The sequence below is a fragment of the Haliaeetus leucocephalus genome, unplaced genomic scaffold (genome assembly GCF_000737465.1).
Source record: "Haliaeetus leucocephalus isolate CR32 unplaced genomic scaffold, Haliaeetus_leucocephalus-4.0 Scaffold0, whole genome shotgun sequence".
Taxonomy (NCBI): Eukaryota; Metazoa; Chordata; class Aves; order Accipitriformes; family Accipitridae; genus Haliaeetus; species Haliaeetus leucocephalus.
The window spans coordinates 4,454,702-4,469,721 of record NW_010972436.1 but is presented as its reverse complement, the minus strand read 5'-3'; the positions used below and the strand labels follow the sequence as shown (position 1 = coordinate 4,469,721).

At 35.1% G+C, this 15,020-nt stretch overlaps 1 protein-coding gene across 5 annotated transcripts in view; it reads left to right on the top strand.

The window, feature by feature from the left end:
* The window catches only part of ANKIB1 (ankyrin repeat and IBR domain containing 1), a 97,130-nt gene that overhangs the window by 68,498 nt on the left and 13,612 nt on the right, over positions 1 to 15,020 (top strand). For 4 of the 5 annotated variants that reach the window (XM_010572321.1, XM_010572244.1, XM_010572399.1 and 1 more), the window contains exons 5-10: positions 1,270 to 1,387; positions 4,630 to 4,838; positions 7,121 to 7,209; positions 8,964 to 9,108; positions 10,516 to 10,682; positions 14,886 to 14,974. In XM_010572321.1, coding sequence (XP_010570623.1) covers positions 1,270 to 1,387; positions 4,630 to 4,838; positions 7,121 to 7,209; positions 8,964 to 9,108; positions 10,516 to 10,682; positions 14,886 to 14,974 — 817 coding nt within the window. The remainder of the gene's footprint in view (positions 1 to 1,269; positions 1,388 to 4,629; positions 4,839 to 7,120; positions 7,210 to 8,963; positions 9,109 to 10,515; positions 10,683 to 14,885; positions 14,975 to 15,020) is intronic. The other variant, XM_010572488.1, reaches the window with a different exon arrangement.

The following is a 15,020-nucleotide window of genomic DNA, read 5'->3' as shown; positions in this document are numbered from 1 at the left end:
GACCACTTAACCAGTTTTATGTCAAATGCTTTCAATCTTTTGTTAGCTATCTTTTACATAAGTAAAACCAGTGCATCTAAGAAGAATTTTTTTACATGCCCTTTCTGTATCCATTCTCTGTACATATCCTCCCACTTGTTTTTCTCTTTCTACCTTTTGGGCATTTTCCCTGTGCAACACTTAAGAAATACCTTATTTGCTGTCATGTTCTTACTTTCTTAGTTTTAAAAAGGAGTCTACAAAACATGTGTATGCATCTCTAGTATCTTGGTTGGAGCTAATTCAGAATCCTAAAATTACTGCCTTCTTGTCTTTCTAATTTGACCTTTTTTTAACGCTATAATAAGGGGATGGAGCTCCAGATGAGGAAGGCAGCTGGATGATCTGCTCTGACTGTGTAGGGCTGTCAGAGTTGGGCATTGTTTCTCAAAAAGAGATTTGACATCTTCATGTATAATAAGTCCCCAGCCTTGGAGATAATCAAAAGCTGACTGGACACGGTCCTGGGCAGCGGGCTTTAGGTGACCCTGCTTGAGGAGGAAGGTTGGACCAAATGACATCCGCAGGTCCCTTCCAACCTCAACCATTCTGTGTTTCTCTGAACCTCTGACGGCATGTCTCACCTCTCCTATTCATGACTGATTGCCGCGCTTCTGTGAGGGTGGATATTGCCTCAAAAGACTTGTACCTGATTCTGTTCACAGACATATCCCTTCTTGCTATCTAACATCTCAATGTATCCTCCTCCAGATCAATTCAAAGTTAATGGGTCTCAATTCATGTATAAAGTTAGTGTCAGAGAATCTACATGCAACATATGTTAACCTGTCCTTTCTCTCGCTTCCCTAAAATCCTTAGTTCAAATCTAGTCATGCATTCTCATACCCATGCCACAATGTCTGAAGTTTAATCACTTCAAAATTCAGCTGGATTCTGTGAAAATCTAGCTTTCTTTGAGAGAGAGAGAGAGTCAATGTTAGGCTAGTTCATCATTTGAACGTGGCCTCCAACTATAATGGAGAACTCTAGAGATACTGTCTTTTAGATTTTGAAATGTGCAAAGATCATACTGTGAATATTGCAGAATGACAGCGTTTCCATAAAGCTTTGCATGGTCATTGGTCTGCACAATGACTAAATTTTGTCACATATTACCTCATAGTTGAGATGATGATCAGTAACAGTGCTTTGAATGTTTTAATTTTAATATGGCATTAGAGACTAATGGAAAATACTGCTAGACATAAATTGTCTTTCTTCTTCTCAAAGCCATATGAGGGGCTAAGACTTCAGGACCTGCGAAGGCTTAAGGATATGCTGATCGTGGAATCTGCTGACATGCTCCAAGCCCCGCTCTTTACTGCAGAAGCTCTACTTCGGGCACATGGTAATCCAAACCCTTAAAGACTAAAGAAACTGTTTTCAGCAAAATCAAAATTGCAGTTGTATGTTTACTTTTTATTTCCAAGTAAAAGAGAAATAACAGTTAATCAAAGACCAGTAAACCGTTCACACAATACTTCAGAGAGAAGTACCGCTGCAGTATGTCAAAAAGCGTTGAGGCAAACAGGGAAACTGATAGGAAAGTGATTCAAACTAGGAATTACAATGGAAGACATTTTAACTTAAGCAGTGTGGAGAAACAGAGCTTTCCTATTTTAGTGAGAGACACAGAAGTAGAACTTCCATGGTTTTATATGTCAAAAAAGTCAAATTGATTGTACCTATTTTTGTCAGACTGTTGGTTTTCTGCCACTCTATATTTGTATATAAAACTGGATCAAATTTTATTTATTTATTTATTGTAGCAATAAAAGCAGTCTGACCATTGTAATAAATGGCTGGAAATTGCCTTGGGGTTTAAAGCATATGAGTGTTTGTCCTTTGAAGTATTTTTATAGTTACTCTTTTAATACAGGGTATACTTTTCCATGTGTATATCTGTAACTAGTTTAATTTCACTGAAATCAGTCTGTGCTCTTGTCGTGTAATTTAAACTGGGGTTGTCAGAATGGCGATATACTGAATTCAGTGTGTTTGCTCCAAACAAAAGTATCTCTGAAACTCAGTGGAAGCTTTAGGCTTTAATTCAGTGATTCAAAACTTATGCTTACTGAAGCATCTGCATTGTTACTGTATGCCAAAGGAACTACTCAGGCAGTTAATGGTTTGCATGCTCATCAACGTATTGCTGGATTAAGCTTTCATACCCTATTATTTTTGTGGACTCCTTGCGAAAATAAAAGGGAGAGGGAAAAGTGAAATAGGAGAACATTATTTTAGACCCACAACATTTGGCAGACTTTCATGAGGGCATATGGTACCTGAAACTCATATCTTTTACGTTATTTTCAGTAGTTGGTATTTGTGTTCCTTTTAACATTGAATTAAGTCAACATGATCTTGTGCCAGTCTGATGATATTTAAAGCACAGTCTTTGCGTATATGTTTTTTAACATTGATTATTTGTTTAATTCTTATGATGTATTTATAATTTGTGCACTATTTGAATGTTGTTTTGGATTCTCAGAATGCTCTCATTAAGGCTAAATATTACTAATATTTGACTAAGTGGGTAGGCAGATTGTGTAGCCTGTGCATATATTTTGAAGAAAATGATGGCAATACTGTCGCAGTACAGTCCGTAATAAGTCCTAAAGCAGTGAGGTTTATGTAAACTGTGGAGAAATGTCTGCCAGCATCTAGCAAGCAGGAACTGAAAGTTGAGAAGAAATCGGTCTGTGTTGGAAAGGTCATTCTACTGATGTTGCCTTAGTGATGTAGTGATAACTTAACGCAATTGGCCAGTGCACAGAAAGAAGCACAGACAATTTGCAAATCATGAGAAAGTCAACTATTTTGCCTGTAGCTGTACTCATACACTGGAAATTATTCAAACAGAATTTATTTTACTTGAAATGAAGACATAGAATTGGTTCAGCCTAGTAAAGGGAATAACTGAGCTATTTACAAAGGCTTAGACAATTAGGAAGCATCAAATGCCAAATTATAATGTTTTTGCATTTAATCTTGAAATTCATAAAAGAATAATGTGAAGTCTTAACTTAATTCACACTTAATGTATGAAAAGCATGTTTTAAATTCTTGGAAAGATCATTCTTATGTACTGCTTTTAATAGTTTACAGACAGGTAATACTTAATCCAACAAACTTTGCTTTCTTTTATCATACAACTATACCAATTTACTAACACAGGCTGTAAGAGTTAAGAGTGTATTTTTTTTTTTCAATCAAGAGACAGAAGTGTGTAGAGTTACAGCCAAGATAAAAATTGTTATTATGGCGGTCATGAAAATAAATAACTTTACAGTTTTTCTACAAGTGTTTTTTCAACATTGTTCCTTTTTCTCTTCTAGTTCGTTATACAGCATTTGATTTCAGGATAGAAGAGAGTCAATTTAGCAAATGTAACTACCTCATATTTTACTAAAACTCACAACTTAGTAAAGAAAACACAGTGGAATCCATTTAGTAGCATGTCTTGACCCTGGGTAATTTTAAAGATACAGTACAAACAAAGGAGCTCAAGATAACTTTTAGCAAATTTTATCTGTATCTTAGCATCAGTCAGTTCCCCTCTGAAAGATTATAAACTCAGAGTAATTTGAAAAATGCTAATAAAGATCATAATTTTTGAAGTGTAAATATGTTCAGCGTCCATGTCTTTAAACAAATGAAATTAAACTAGCCTATGATATGGTTTTAGATTCAAATTCATATAGGAATTTGGTAGATTTATATTTAAATGAGAACTTTTAAGTATTTTTAATAGAAAAAATCACTATTCTTAAGATATCTTAAGTATTACTCTTAGGAATCAGAAACAGAAGACATTTCAAACAATGATTTAAAAAAATTTTATTTAGGTTTGAGTTCTTCATACATAATAAAATTTGTTTCACCAGTTCTTTTTTGTATATAAATGGGCACTGTTAATTATGAATGAAAGTAAAGCATTCAGTAACAATTATAGAATAAAAACATGGTAAGAATATATGAAATTTTTTTGCAGTCGGGGGGGGGTGTCTTTTTTTTTTTCCCAGAAATACATCACTCTTATATGCATATATAAAGACTGGTAACTCATTAGGTCACAAATCTTTTTGTAATCTAGTTGTATCTTAGTCTTCTTCCTTCATTTGTAGCACTTGGCTTCATCTTCTTAAAAAAACACAATAGATAAAAGCTAATGCATATTGAACAATTACTTTTTTCATAGAAAGGGAAAATATTGAAAATTCTCCGGTGAAAGGGCTGTTATATTTTGATCTGTCTTTGCAAGTCACTGCAGTTATGGTTTCTGATTGAGTCTCCTGGCTACTACAATTGCTGTAAATAAATAATGAAAATAATTTTATTTAAGACTGATATTACAGGGAAAGGAGATGCTTGCGATGCAATTATTTACTTAAATACATTGCATTATGTATTATCTTGGAATGTGTTCTGTAAAATTTAATGTCTAAAGTTCCATTCATACTTTATAATTTTTATTTATTTCTAAATTTTTTAGCTTAGTGTTTATATATTCTTTTGAGTGTGCAGTTACAAAACATATTTTAAACATTATCAGCTGCAAAATTTCCTGTATCTGTATATTTATTGAAGACTGGGACAGGGAGAAGTTACTTGAAGCATGGATGTCTAATCCGGAGAACTGCTGCCAGCGTTCAGGGGTTCAGATGCCAACTCCCCCTCCAAGTGGATACAACGCATGGGATACGCTTCCTTCTCCGCGAACTCCACGCACTACTCGCTCTTCTGTAACTTCCCCTGATGAAATCAGCCCCTCACCAGGAGATATTGAGACAGCTGTGGTAAGTTTATAAATAGATCAGAAACTAGCAGGGCAAAAGAGCTTATTTCTAAACATAGCACACCTATGTGGATAGGAGAGCTGCATTGTCATCTCATTCTGAAAATACATTTGTAAAGGTGTAAAGTGTTTTCTTTTTCCAGAAGTGATGAACAGAGAAGTTGACACCTTACACATTCTATACAATAACACAATCGAGCATCTGGCTAATATAAAGCACTCTGTTTTCACCTTGGCTGTCACTCATAAAGTAGCATTTTAGCCAGCTCCAGTCACATCAGTGCATTTGGCTCTTTTGAGCTTCTCCTCATCTAATACTTACCAAGATGTTCACTTTCATTGTATCCATTTCCTTGAATGTACCCAATGCTGTGAACCCTGCCTTTTGAAAATTTTTTCTTTAGAAAACAAAATTCTCTTTGTCTGCATTTTGAAATGTCAGCCCACTAGTGTACTGTAAGCTTATAATTACTTTTAGTATGTGTGGGCTGCTTCAAGCGGTTTACAAGGCTATTGCAAATCTGAAATATGAAAGCGCCTTTCATTAAAATCAGTGTGGTTCTTTTGGAAGACAGAGTTCTCTTTTTAATAATCCGCAGCTGCAGCATTATAAAACTTTTGCTCCATGACCTAAGCATTTTTCTGGAATATTACATGCAGTCTTGCAAATGCATCGTCCCTAGATCTCATATTAAAATTAAGATTTTGCATTCCTACATAGAAATCTTTTATTTCTCTAATTGTAAAATGCTGAAAAAGATGCTATATAGAAGGAATAATGTTATCATACATTTATTTACATTAGCAGTTAAATATTGTCTGGGAATATTTCCTAATTAAAATGGGTAATGAAAGATTACACGTCTTCAGTTTTACATTGTATGTTTTGTTTTTCATTGATGGTCCATAAGCCAGGAATGCAGGTTTGGATAATGATTGCCATTCTAGATCTAGTGTGTCTAAATCCAAATCCAGAGTTACACGTTTAGTATTCCCATTTGTTTAGAAATCTTATAAAGAGCTATCAAAATAATATTTTCAAAATGTTGTTTATTAAATAATACATATTTTCTGAAGTCTCTCATTTTGGCAGGAAAATGAAAACTAAAAGGTTTAGATAAAATAAATCCACAAGCTATAAAGCTTCTTTTCAGATTTTGCATTTACATCCTATCTTCTAATTAAAACTGTCCCAGTAAATGTTCAGTACTTGTTATTTTAAACTCAGGGCTTCATGAAATTCCTTATTTTAAAGTTACATTTTAAACAAAATTGAAAACTCATATAAATTTAATACTGAACATTTTTGATGCATTGTCGACTTCTAAAATATTTAATTTTGGCAAGACAATAAGCTGAAATGATTGAAACAACAATAAATGCCTTCATCGAGTTTTGCACTTTAAAGGCTGACTTTTTTTATTTGGTTTTGTTTTGGCTATAACACAAGTGCTTTTAAAAAGTGGCATACCGTAGGCTAACTTTTTTAAAATATCCTCTGTATGTATAGTATCTAATGTATTGAAAGTTGAAGTAAATTCTCATGCAGTCTGTGTTCCAATGGAAAGAAAAATCTGTTTGTACTCCTTGAAGAACTTGAATATTTATTTTCATGCCTAACCACAAGCAATGAGTAGTTTCATCCCTATGCTTTCAATGTTTTCAGAGGAACGGTCTCAATATTCAATGTTATTTTTTCTATAGTAGCTAGTTGTATAAAATTCAGCAGTGGTATCTTCTGTTGGAATATTTGTAGCTTAACTTACTCTTTATTTTGATCAAAAGCCTCGAAGTATTTTTTAAAAATAGTATTTATGTAGATTATTGCTTAAAATAGTTGCTGCTGTTGCACAACCAAATTGGTCCGCCTTGATTTGGACCTGGTTGTGTGAGATACTAAACATTTCCTGTAACCTCTGTCATCTCCAAACTCCCATTTCTGGCTGCCTGTGAAGCTGATAAAAAATTCGGGTCCCTTTTGTCCCTAGAAACTCTGAGGTCCCAGTGCTCTGCAGTGTGAAGCACTTACTGAGCTGGAGGACATGACAGAAGGCACCCCAAAATGTGCTGTTTGGATAGGGTGGTATATAAACAGAGAGATTTGATCTTTCCCATTTCTGTTTCTGTAGCTTAAATAACTTTTTTTCTGGCTACAGTTAATTTTTTTCCCCTACTGAGCAGTTCTTAAAATTTTTGCTGAGGTTTTCCACCGTAATGTGTCCTGCTAACAATATGAAAGGCTTTAGGGTATTTCTTAATCAGAAGTATTTTTTTCATCTACAGTGTGACATTTGTATGTCTAATATTTCTGTGTTTGAAGACCCAGTGGATATGCCTTGTGGACATGACTTCTGCAGAGCGTGCTGGGAGGCGTGAGTATATGTACTTTTCTATCTTTTGAGAAACTTTCATACTTGCCATTTTGAAGAGGGAAGGACAGAGTCTGTAAACAGCTAATGTTAAAGTACTGTTTTGGTTTCAGAGAGTTGCTGGTTTGGCCCTATCGAATATTTAAGTTGTCACTCAAAATAGCCATCAACTGTTTTAGGCTTACATAATGTTTGGTTTGGTCCTGATTTAGCAAAATCTTAAGCAAATGTTTCAAGCCTGCGTGTAAATAGATGAGCCTACTTTTGATTTGCTGAGTGTGTGTATGGTGTTGGTGGCGTTGGGGTTTACACTTTCTAAATTAAGCACATGCTTAATTCCTTCTCTTAGTTTAGCACGCTAAACTTAGGCATCGAAAATCCATTTCCAGTCAGAAGAGCAATTAAAACGCTTTCTTACATTCAGGGTTAATAACTGAGCAGTAGATTTAGCTTGACAGTTCTATTAGTGTAATGCTTTTGTTACTACGTAGTTTTTTTTAAAGTCAGAATAGTCATGCTAGTAAAGAACTCAGACATGGATAGTTATGCTACTATAAATATTAATCATACTTCCCAGGAATAATTATATCTGCATGCAGTGCTTTTATATTCATCTTTTCCCCATTCAGGAGATTGTACTACTTGAACTGTACCACTATAGTGTCTTGTTACAGTGTCATATCAGCGCAGATAGTCCTAATGCAGATCAGCCCCATTTTTATGAACCCATTCCTCCTACATTAAAGAAGAGCACTTTCTCTTCCATATAAGCTTTTAGAATGCAGTTCTTTTCAGTGGCAAGAAAATGAATAGTCATGCTTCTGTTGTCTTGCACATTGTTATGCAGCGATGTAGAAGTTACCAAAAGATGACTGGCTTGACATGGTGCTTCTAAATTGGGTGCTGGACTATGTGTACTGCGATTTGTGCACACACTCAGAGCTACAGTTCAATGTCAAGCAAGTGTTTGTGGTGGCACATCTAGGGTGGGATTCATCTTTCTGAGCCAGTCGTTTCTGAGTTACTCAGAGCATAGCCAGGACTGAGTTGTCCCATTCTAAGATACGAATCTAATATGGGATGAATTGGCAAGTCTCTCTACCTTAACTATTAAAGGATCCCAGGTGACCAAGTTAGAATAGCTGCCTGTCCTTTAGATGATCAAAGTTAGATGAGATGAGTATCATCCTTGGTGTCAGATTAATAAGTAAGTTACAGCTCTTGAACTAAGCAACCTTGTGCACTGCTGGTTAAAAGTCCAGCTTTCAGCAGATTTCTGAGCTTGTTCTCTCTTGCATTCTGGTGCTTTGGGACTGTAAAGGTCTCCATTTAGAAATTTGTTTCCAAGAGCGAACCTATTTTGACTAGCACAGTTGTAAAAATTAATTGCATATCAAATTAATTATTTCCTAGATTAATTACACTTACATGTTCTGTTTCTGATTTAAGTTAGAAGTAATGCTCAGTTTAATTAAACATTGCAGAGCTGTCTCTGATAAATGGCAAGGATGGAAGCCACAAACACACAGGGCTAAGCACAGCTGATGGTGCTCACTTTTGAACCATGACAGTGTTCTTTAATTTTTTTTTAATTATACTGATAAAAATCTGTAGCCCTTTTGAGCAGAAAAGGATACTTCCTATTCTTTGTTTTAAAATTGATTAATGTGAATATCTGTGAACCTAGTATAAAGTATTCAGCAGCCTTTTAATTTTTACTTTTTATTCACAAATACTGACTGACAAAATTCTGGCAGATTTTTGAATCTGAAAATTCAGGAGGGTGAAGCTCACAACATTTTTTGCCCAGCATATGATTGTTTCCAGCTTGTGCCTGTAGACATCATAGAAAGTGTGGTTTCCAAGGAGATGGACAAAAGATACCTTCAATTTGACATTAAGGTAAATTATCAAACTGTTCTTATACTCTTGAACTGTATTTCATTTTATAAAAAATAACTTAAAACTTCTATGTGAAATGCTGCAATACATCTGTAACTTTCCAAGTAGAAATTCATAAATTAATACGTACAGTGAATAATTGGCTGTCTTATATGCCATAATATCAATGTTTGATATACCACTGAGAAAAAAGAAAGAACATTATATTTATTCCTTAAGCACAAATGCAATACTTCCATAATGTGTAATCTAATGCAGTATTAATAAAATTATTTGATCAAACTAATATTTGTAACAGGTGATACAAAGCTTTTAAGCAGCCAGACTTGTTTGTGTTGGCAATCTAAAATTTTTAAGAGTTTTTGGATTATTTTTATTACAAAGAGACTGTTTTACATTCAGAAATAGTACCTGTTTCCATTTTAAAAATTTATTAGTACAAGTGAATTACTTAAATTTTTTTCCATCCAACGCTTAATATGATTGGTATATATAGGAAGAGAAGTAGGAAAACCTTGATTTGGTTTTCCCATTTGATTTCTTTATGTGTTTATTTCCATCATTGCAACTTGTTTTTAAAAGCAATCTTTTAATTCATCTTTTGTCTTTTTCACTAGTGTAGTAATGAACTAGTCTTTGAGATAATGTGCTACTTTATCAGTGGTGGCAGGGCAAAAGAAAGTAGAGAAATATTTTTTCGTTTACAATAAAATACTTTGACAAGTCTCTTTAATGTACACTAAGAGTCTTCCACAATAGGATGCAAATTAAATTACCAGATCTGATTAATCTTTTACATCTTCGTATTTCAAGTGGCTGGTGATCAGCATAGGTTCGAAGCAAAGTAGTGAAAGTTCCTTTTCCTCCTCATTTATTAGATGTAAGTTTTACAAAAGAAAATCTGCTACATTAACCAAAAAAGACTGGAGGTAAATTCCTGAGTTAGTCTAGTTCTAATTTCAAGTTTATTGTGGGTGGGATATATTGTGGGATTTTTCTTTTAAACAATAAGGTAGGTTTTAATTCTTTTCAACTACAAGAGTCAGTTCTGTTAATGAGCATATTGCGAGTGCGTATATAGTAGAAGTTTACAGCAAGCCATATCACAAAGGAATTGACTTGCACAGATTGAACATTTTGTTTTGGGATGCAAGTTATTTGCATCTTAGCATAAGTCTGGAGTACTGTTGTTATTTCAAAAAAATATACCATTTGTAAGGTGAAGATTAAATTATTTCCTTTTTATAACTATTTTTAAAAGCCTGTCAAAGTAGCTACAAGATTGTCCTTATCCTTTTTGGCTTTGTTCCTTCAAGGGAAGATTATGAATACAGATTGTTTTATATCAATGATTAAATCTGATCTTATGTGGTAAAATATTTTCCTTTTTTCCTTTTTTTCCCCCAGGCCTTTGTTGAAAATAATCCTGCTATTAAATGGTGTCCTATACCGGGCTGTGAAAGAGCAGTAAGGCTAACAAGACAAGGATCAAATTCAACAGGATCAGATACACTTAGCTTCCCTATGCTAAAAGCCCCTGCGGTAGATTGTGGAAAAGGACATCTTTTCTGCTGGTTAGTACTAGAAACTTACCTACATCTACATAAACTCACAGTCACCGCTGTTCCGGGGATTAATTAAAAAGTCCCACTTAGCACCAAGCATGCAACAAAAATTTGTATGGGATGGTATATGACACTACTATCCTGTATCCATGCACTAAATAACCTTTTATGCACAAATATTTTAGTATTTTGGGGCACAGCAAAGGTTTATAGTACTCATTATTGGCTCTGTTAGATGCAAAACAGCAGTATGGAGTGTTGTGATTTTCTGTTTTGAGGGGACAGAGGAGAAGCAGGATATTGGTGGAGGGATTTTTGTGTGTGCTCTAGATAGTTGTAGTATAATCAAAACATGGCACATTCTGAATTGTAGTACAGAAAATCAGCAATTTTTAGCTTTTTCTGAATTTTGATAGAATCACATCAAAGAAGCTGCAGTTTAAGCAGGACTATGAAGGACCTTTTGCTTCATACATAGCTATTCTGTTTGCAGGATCGCTCCAATCATTTCACTTTAGGATCAGCACTTTTTCTTTATGTTACCTTCTGTTGAGTCTTAAGATGAGTACAAGCTCGAGAAGGAGTAAAAAGCCAGAAGATATTTAAAAAACATCCCTCAGATTGCCTATCTTCAGCACTTCCAAGGAAAGGACAACAGCGGTATCAACAAAAGCAAAAAAGTAGTGGGATATTTTTCTGAAGTGCAGAGCAAAGCCCTATCCTAGTTCCTTGAGATTATCAGACTGACAATTCATGACTATTGTAGTGGGACATCCTTCTCGCGGTTGGAAAACCAAGAAGAGTCAACCAAAGTATAGATATTCAGACAAGCTGAGTAATTCTTTTCATTTTTCAATTGAAACCATGATGCAAGAAGAAGAGATCCTGAGTAACGTGTGTGATTCCAAATATCATAAGACTCTTAATGAAAGATGCTTCTGATTTTAGTTCTTTCCCCATATGAATGGAAAGGAAGAAGGGGAAAGTAGGCATAATGAAACAACCACAAAAGCCAGAAAACAGAACTTCTTGGGACGAGTTTGTTCACAATGGATGGAGAACTTGGAAAGAAACAAATCCTGTGGAAACAAACCAGAAAATGTTCTTACTAGTGAACATATAACAAACTTTAGCGCTATTCCACAAGAAGCTACCATCCTCTCATCCTTGCTTCTGATTACAGAGAATCAATTTTTCCGTTAACCTGAAAGACAGCTTGAGACCACTTTAGTGTAATATTGACATGATCCTTCAGACGTTGGCACCTTCTGCTTCCTTTACATGGGCTGAATGTACTAGCTTCCCGGAATGTCCTCTGAGTGCCTAATTTTTATGAGAAATGTCTTTTTTATGTTTCCTGATAATATTTCTGAACATTCTTTTTATGTTAATGCTTTGAGATACTGCACAAGCAAATACGGTTAAGGTCTTGAAAAAGATCTCATTTTAGCAGCAAAATGTCCAAGAGGGGCTTTCCAAGGCATTTTTTTCATCCCCACAGAAGTGAATGGAGAGTTTCAGCAATGGCAAGAAAATTCTGCTAGCAACCAAAGCATCCTGCAGTACTATAAATCAGAACCATTTGCTGAGGACAGCCATATTAGTCTTACAGTACAAAAAACCCCATGCATGAATGAGTTCCTCTGCAGAAAAAGAAAGTGTATTCTCAGTTCAGAGGGTTTTCATCATTACTGTATGCTTAAAGGGAGCTTGCTTCGTATCTTTAAAGTTCAATCAACAAATCCCACAGTTCCATACTTATGTCAGTTCTGCAAGTTTTACCCAGGTAATCTAGAGCTTAGGCATTGTAATAGCAATTGATACTGCATTTACTAAGAGATTCTTCAGAATTTATGCATTAGAAAACCCCAACCAACCCCTAGACAATCACTTCCTTTTTTTGGATCTATAGCCTTCCTGCTCATAAAAGCAAGAAAATTCTCTGAGTCTATTGAGAAATTTCCTTTTTTTTTTTTTTATGTGAAAGTAGCAATGTTCCTCTTAACTACAGAGTTCCTTAGAATTTACTCATTTTTCATTACCCACCACTAACAGCACCTTCAACAAAATGTAATCTGTGTGTAATCTTTGTAATCTATTGTGACATACAAAATTCTGTTCCCTTTCAGAAAGAGCATTCTGAGATATTTAAATGTAATACAAATGAAAACTGCACAAATCCTATACCTGTGTATTATCAGGTACATTCAATATATTAGAACCCCTTCACGCTGTTTCAGAAGCACAAAGAATTGTAGCAGGCAGACACTTCTGGAACATAGTTGTAGCAGGCAGTGCACATTTGGGTTTGCATCATCAGTCCTCCTTTCATCCTAGATGGAGACTCAGAGTCTTCTCCTGTGGGAGAGGCATCTCTTCAGGTGCACTTGGGAAGCCAATTAGAAGTTGCAACAGTGTTTTTCTGTTTTGATTCAAAATGCATTATGTGATATAAATATTATTATGGGGGAAAGAAAATCCAGAACTGCATTCTTCTTGGATGATGCTTTTAGCCCTTCCATGAATTTTAACTTGTTGAAACTTGCTACAATTTTATTAAGTATGTACTGCACCTTCCAATAAATCATCCTGCTGATTATCGAGGAAGGCAGTCTGGGGAGGCTAATGCTGTTAATTATTACAGCCGTTTGGCATTAGTTCCCTTCATTCAGTGCTGTCAGAAAGTCTATCCAAAATACAACTTTGTTTCATAAAAACTTTTATGAGTGACAGGAAGAACGCTCTTACTCTAGTAAAATGACATCCCAGTATAAAAATCCTTGGTTTGGGGTGGGCTGAAGAAAGAACTTCTTCCATGAGAAGTTGTTCTTTAACACTTTGTTGTGACTATCCTATAGGTTTAGATCTAGATCTAGATACATGATATCTATATGATTGCACTTCATTAAAAATCCACATATTTACAAATTTGAAAACATCAAAGACACAACCTTTCCCTTCCCAGTAATAGATTGACTAATCAGCTTTTAACTTAAAACTGAGTTTGTTAAAGTTAATTTTTGCTAGTTTCAGTCCTTTCTGGCAACAAATACTGAATAAGAGGTCTTGGGTCTCTTGAAGTCAATGATTTAAGTGTACTGCTGTCCCACAGAAGTTAAAGGTGTCAGTTTTCAACCAGGGCTTAGACTGCCGTATTACAGACTAGTTATTTATTCCAGTACAATCTTTCCGAGCTACGGATTTTAAGTATCTCCAAACCAGACAACCTTGTGTAGTGAATTTAAGCTTGTTTGATAGCAGACTAGCTAGTGGGAAAAACATTGAAAACTGTTGCTGTCACCTTTTCTTTGTTCCTGCATTCCTGCTTAAGAAGTGGACAAGAGCAATCAGAAGAGTATTGATGTAACTTCTGAATCTGCACTGCAGAGAGCAGTTCACCATTGGATCTGCAGAAAACTTGCATATGCTCTGATGCAGCTGGAGCCCATCTGAAATATACTCCCTCTGAATTGTATTGTTTGATGTGGCAGATGTCTGAGGCTATTTGCTGCCATTCCAGTAAAAAAAGGAGTCATTACAAACCCGGAGTCCACTGTGTAGCAGTGATTGCCATCCTTAAAGCTAGTAGTAACTTCAAGAGAAGCTCAAGGGATTCATTTCTCCACTGTGTCCATGTAACTAAGCTAAAGCCCCCATTTAAGAGACTCTGGTGGAAAGAGTAAACATCCATAAATACTTCATGCTGGTGTTGAAGGGCTTGGATCTTGTTGTAGTTAAAAGCCTGAATCTAGTTAAAGATTAATTATTGCAACTGAATAGGTGCAAGTAATTCTACATAAAATGCATTTCAGCTATAGCAACTAACAAGTTTTGGGTAATCTCTTTATTCTGGTTTACCTTTATCACAGAAACTATACTAGCACATTTTGTGGCACTAAAACAGTACCGGGGCATAACTCAAACAAACTACAAACCAGCTGATTTATTTTAGATTGTAATTTTTAAAAGCTCTTTTCTGTTCCTGTCTCATTTAAATTCTTTATTAATCTTAATAATGGTCATCTGTGCTTGTGAGCAAGTAGTCTGAGAGTATTTTAAAATAATGTTAACTGGATGGCTTTTTATCTCCCTGACTTAATTAAAGTTTGAGTGTGTCTTGGTAAGTTTCTATGTTTTTTAGCTTGAACCTATTTTAACTTTAATTCTAAATCTCTAAATGATAAGTAATTGTGTATACACCTTCATTTTCAGGGAATGTCTTGGTGAAGCACATGAACCTTGTGACTGCCAAACTTGGAAGGACTGGCTACAGAAAATATCTGAAATGAAACCAGAAGAACGTAAGAGTCATGCTGGGGGGGGGGGGGGGGTATTTTTTTTTTTTTT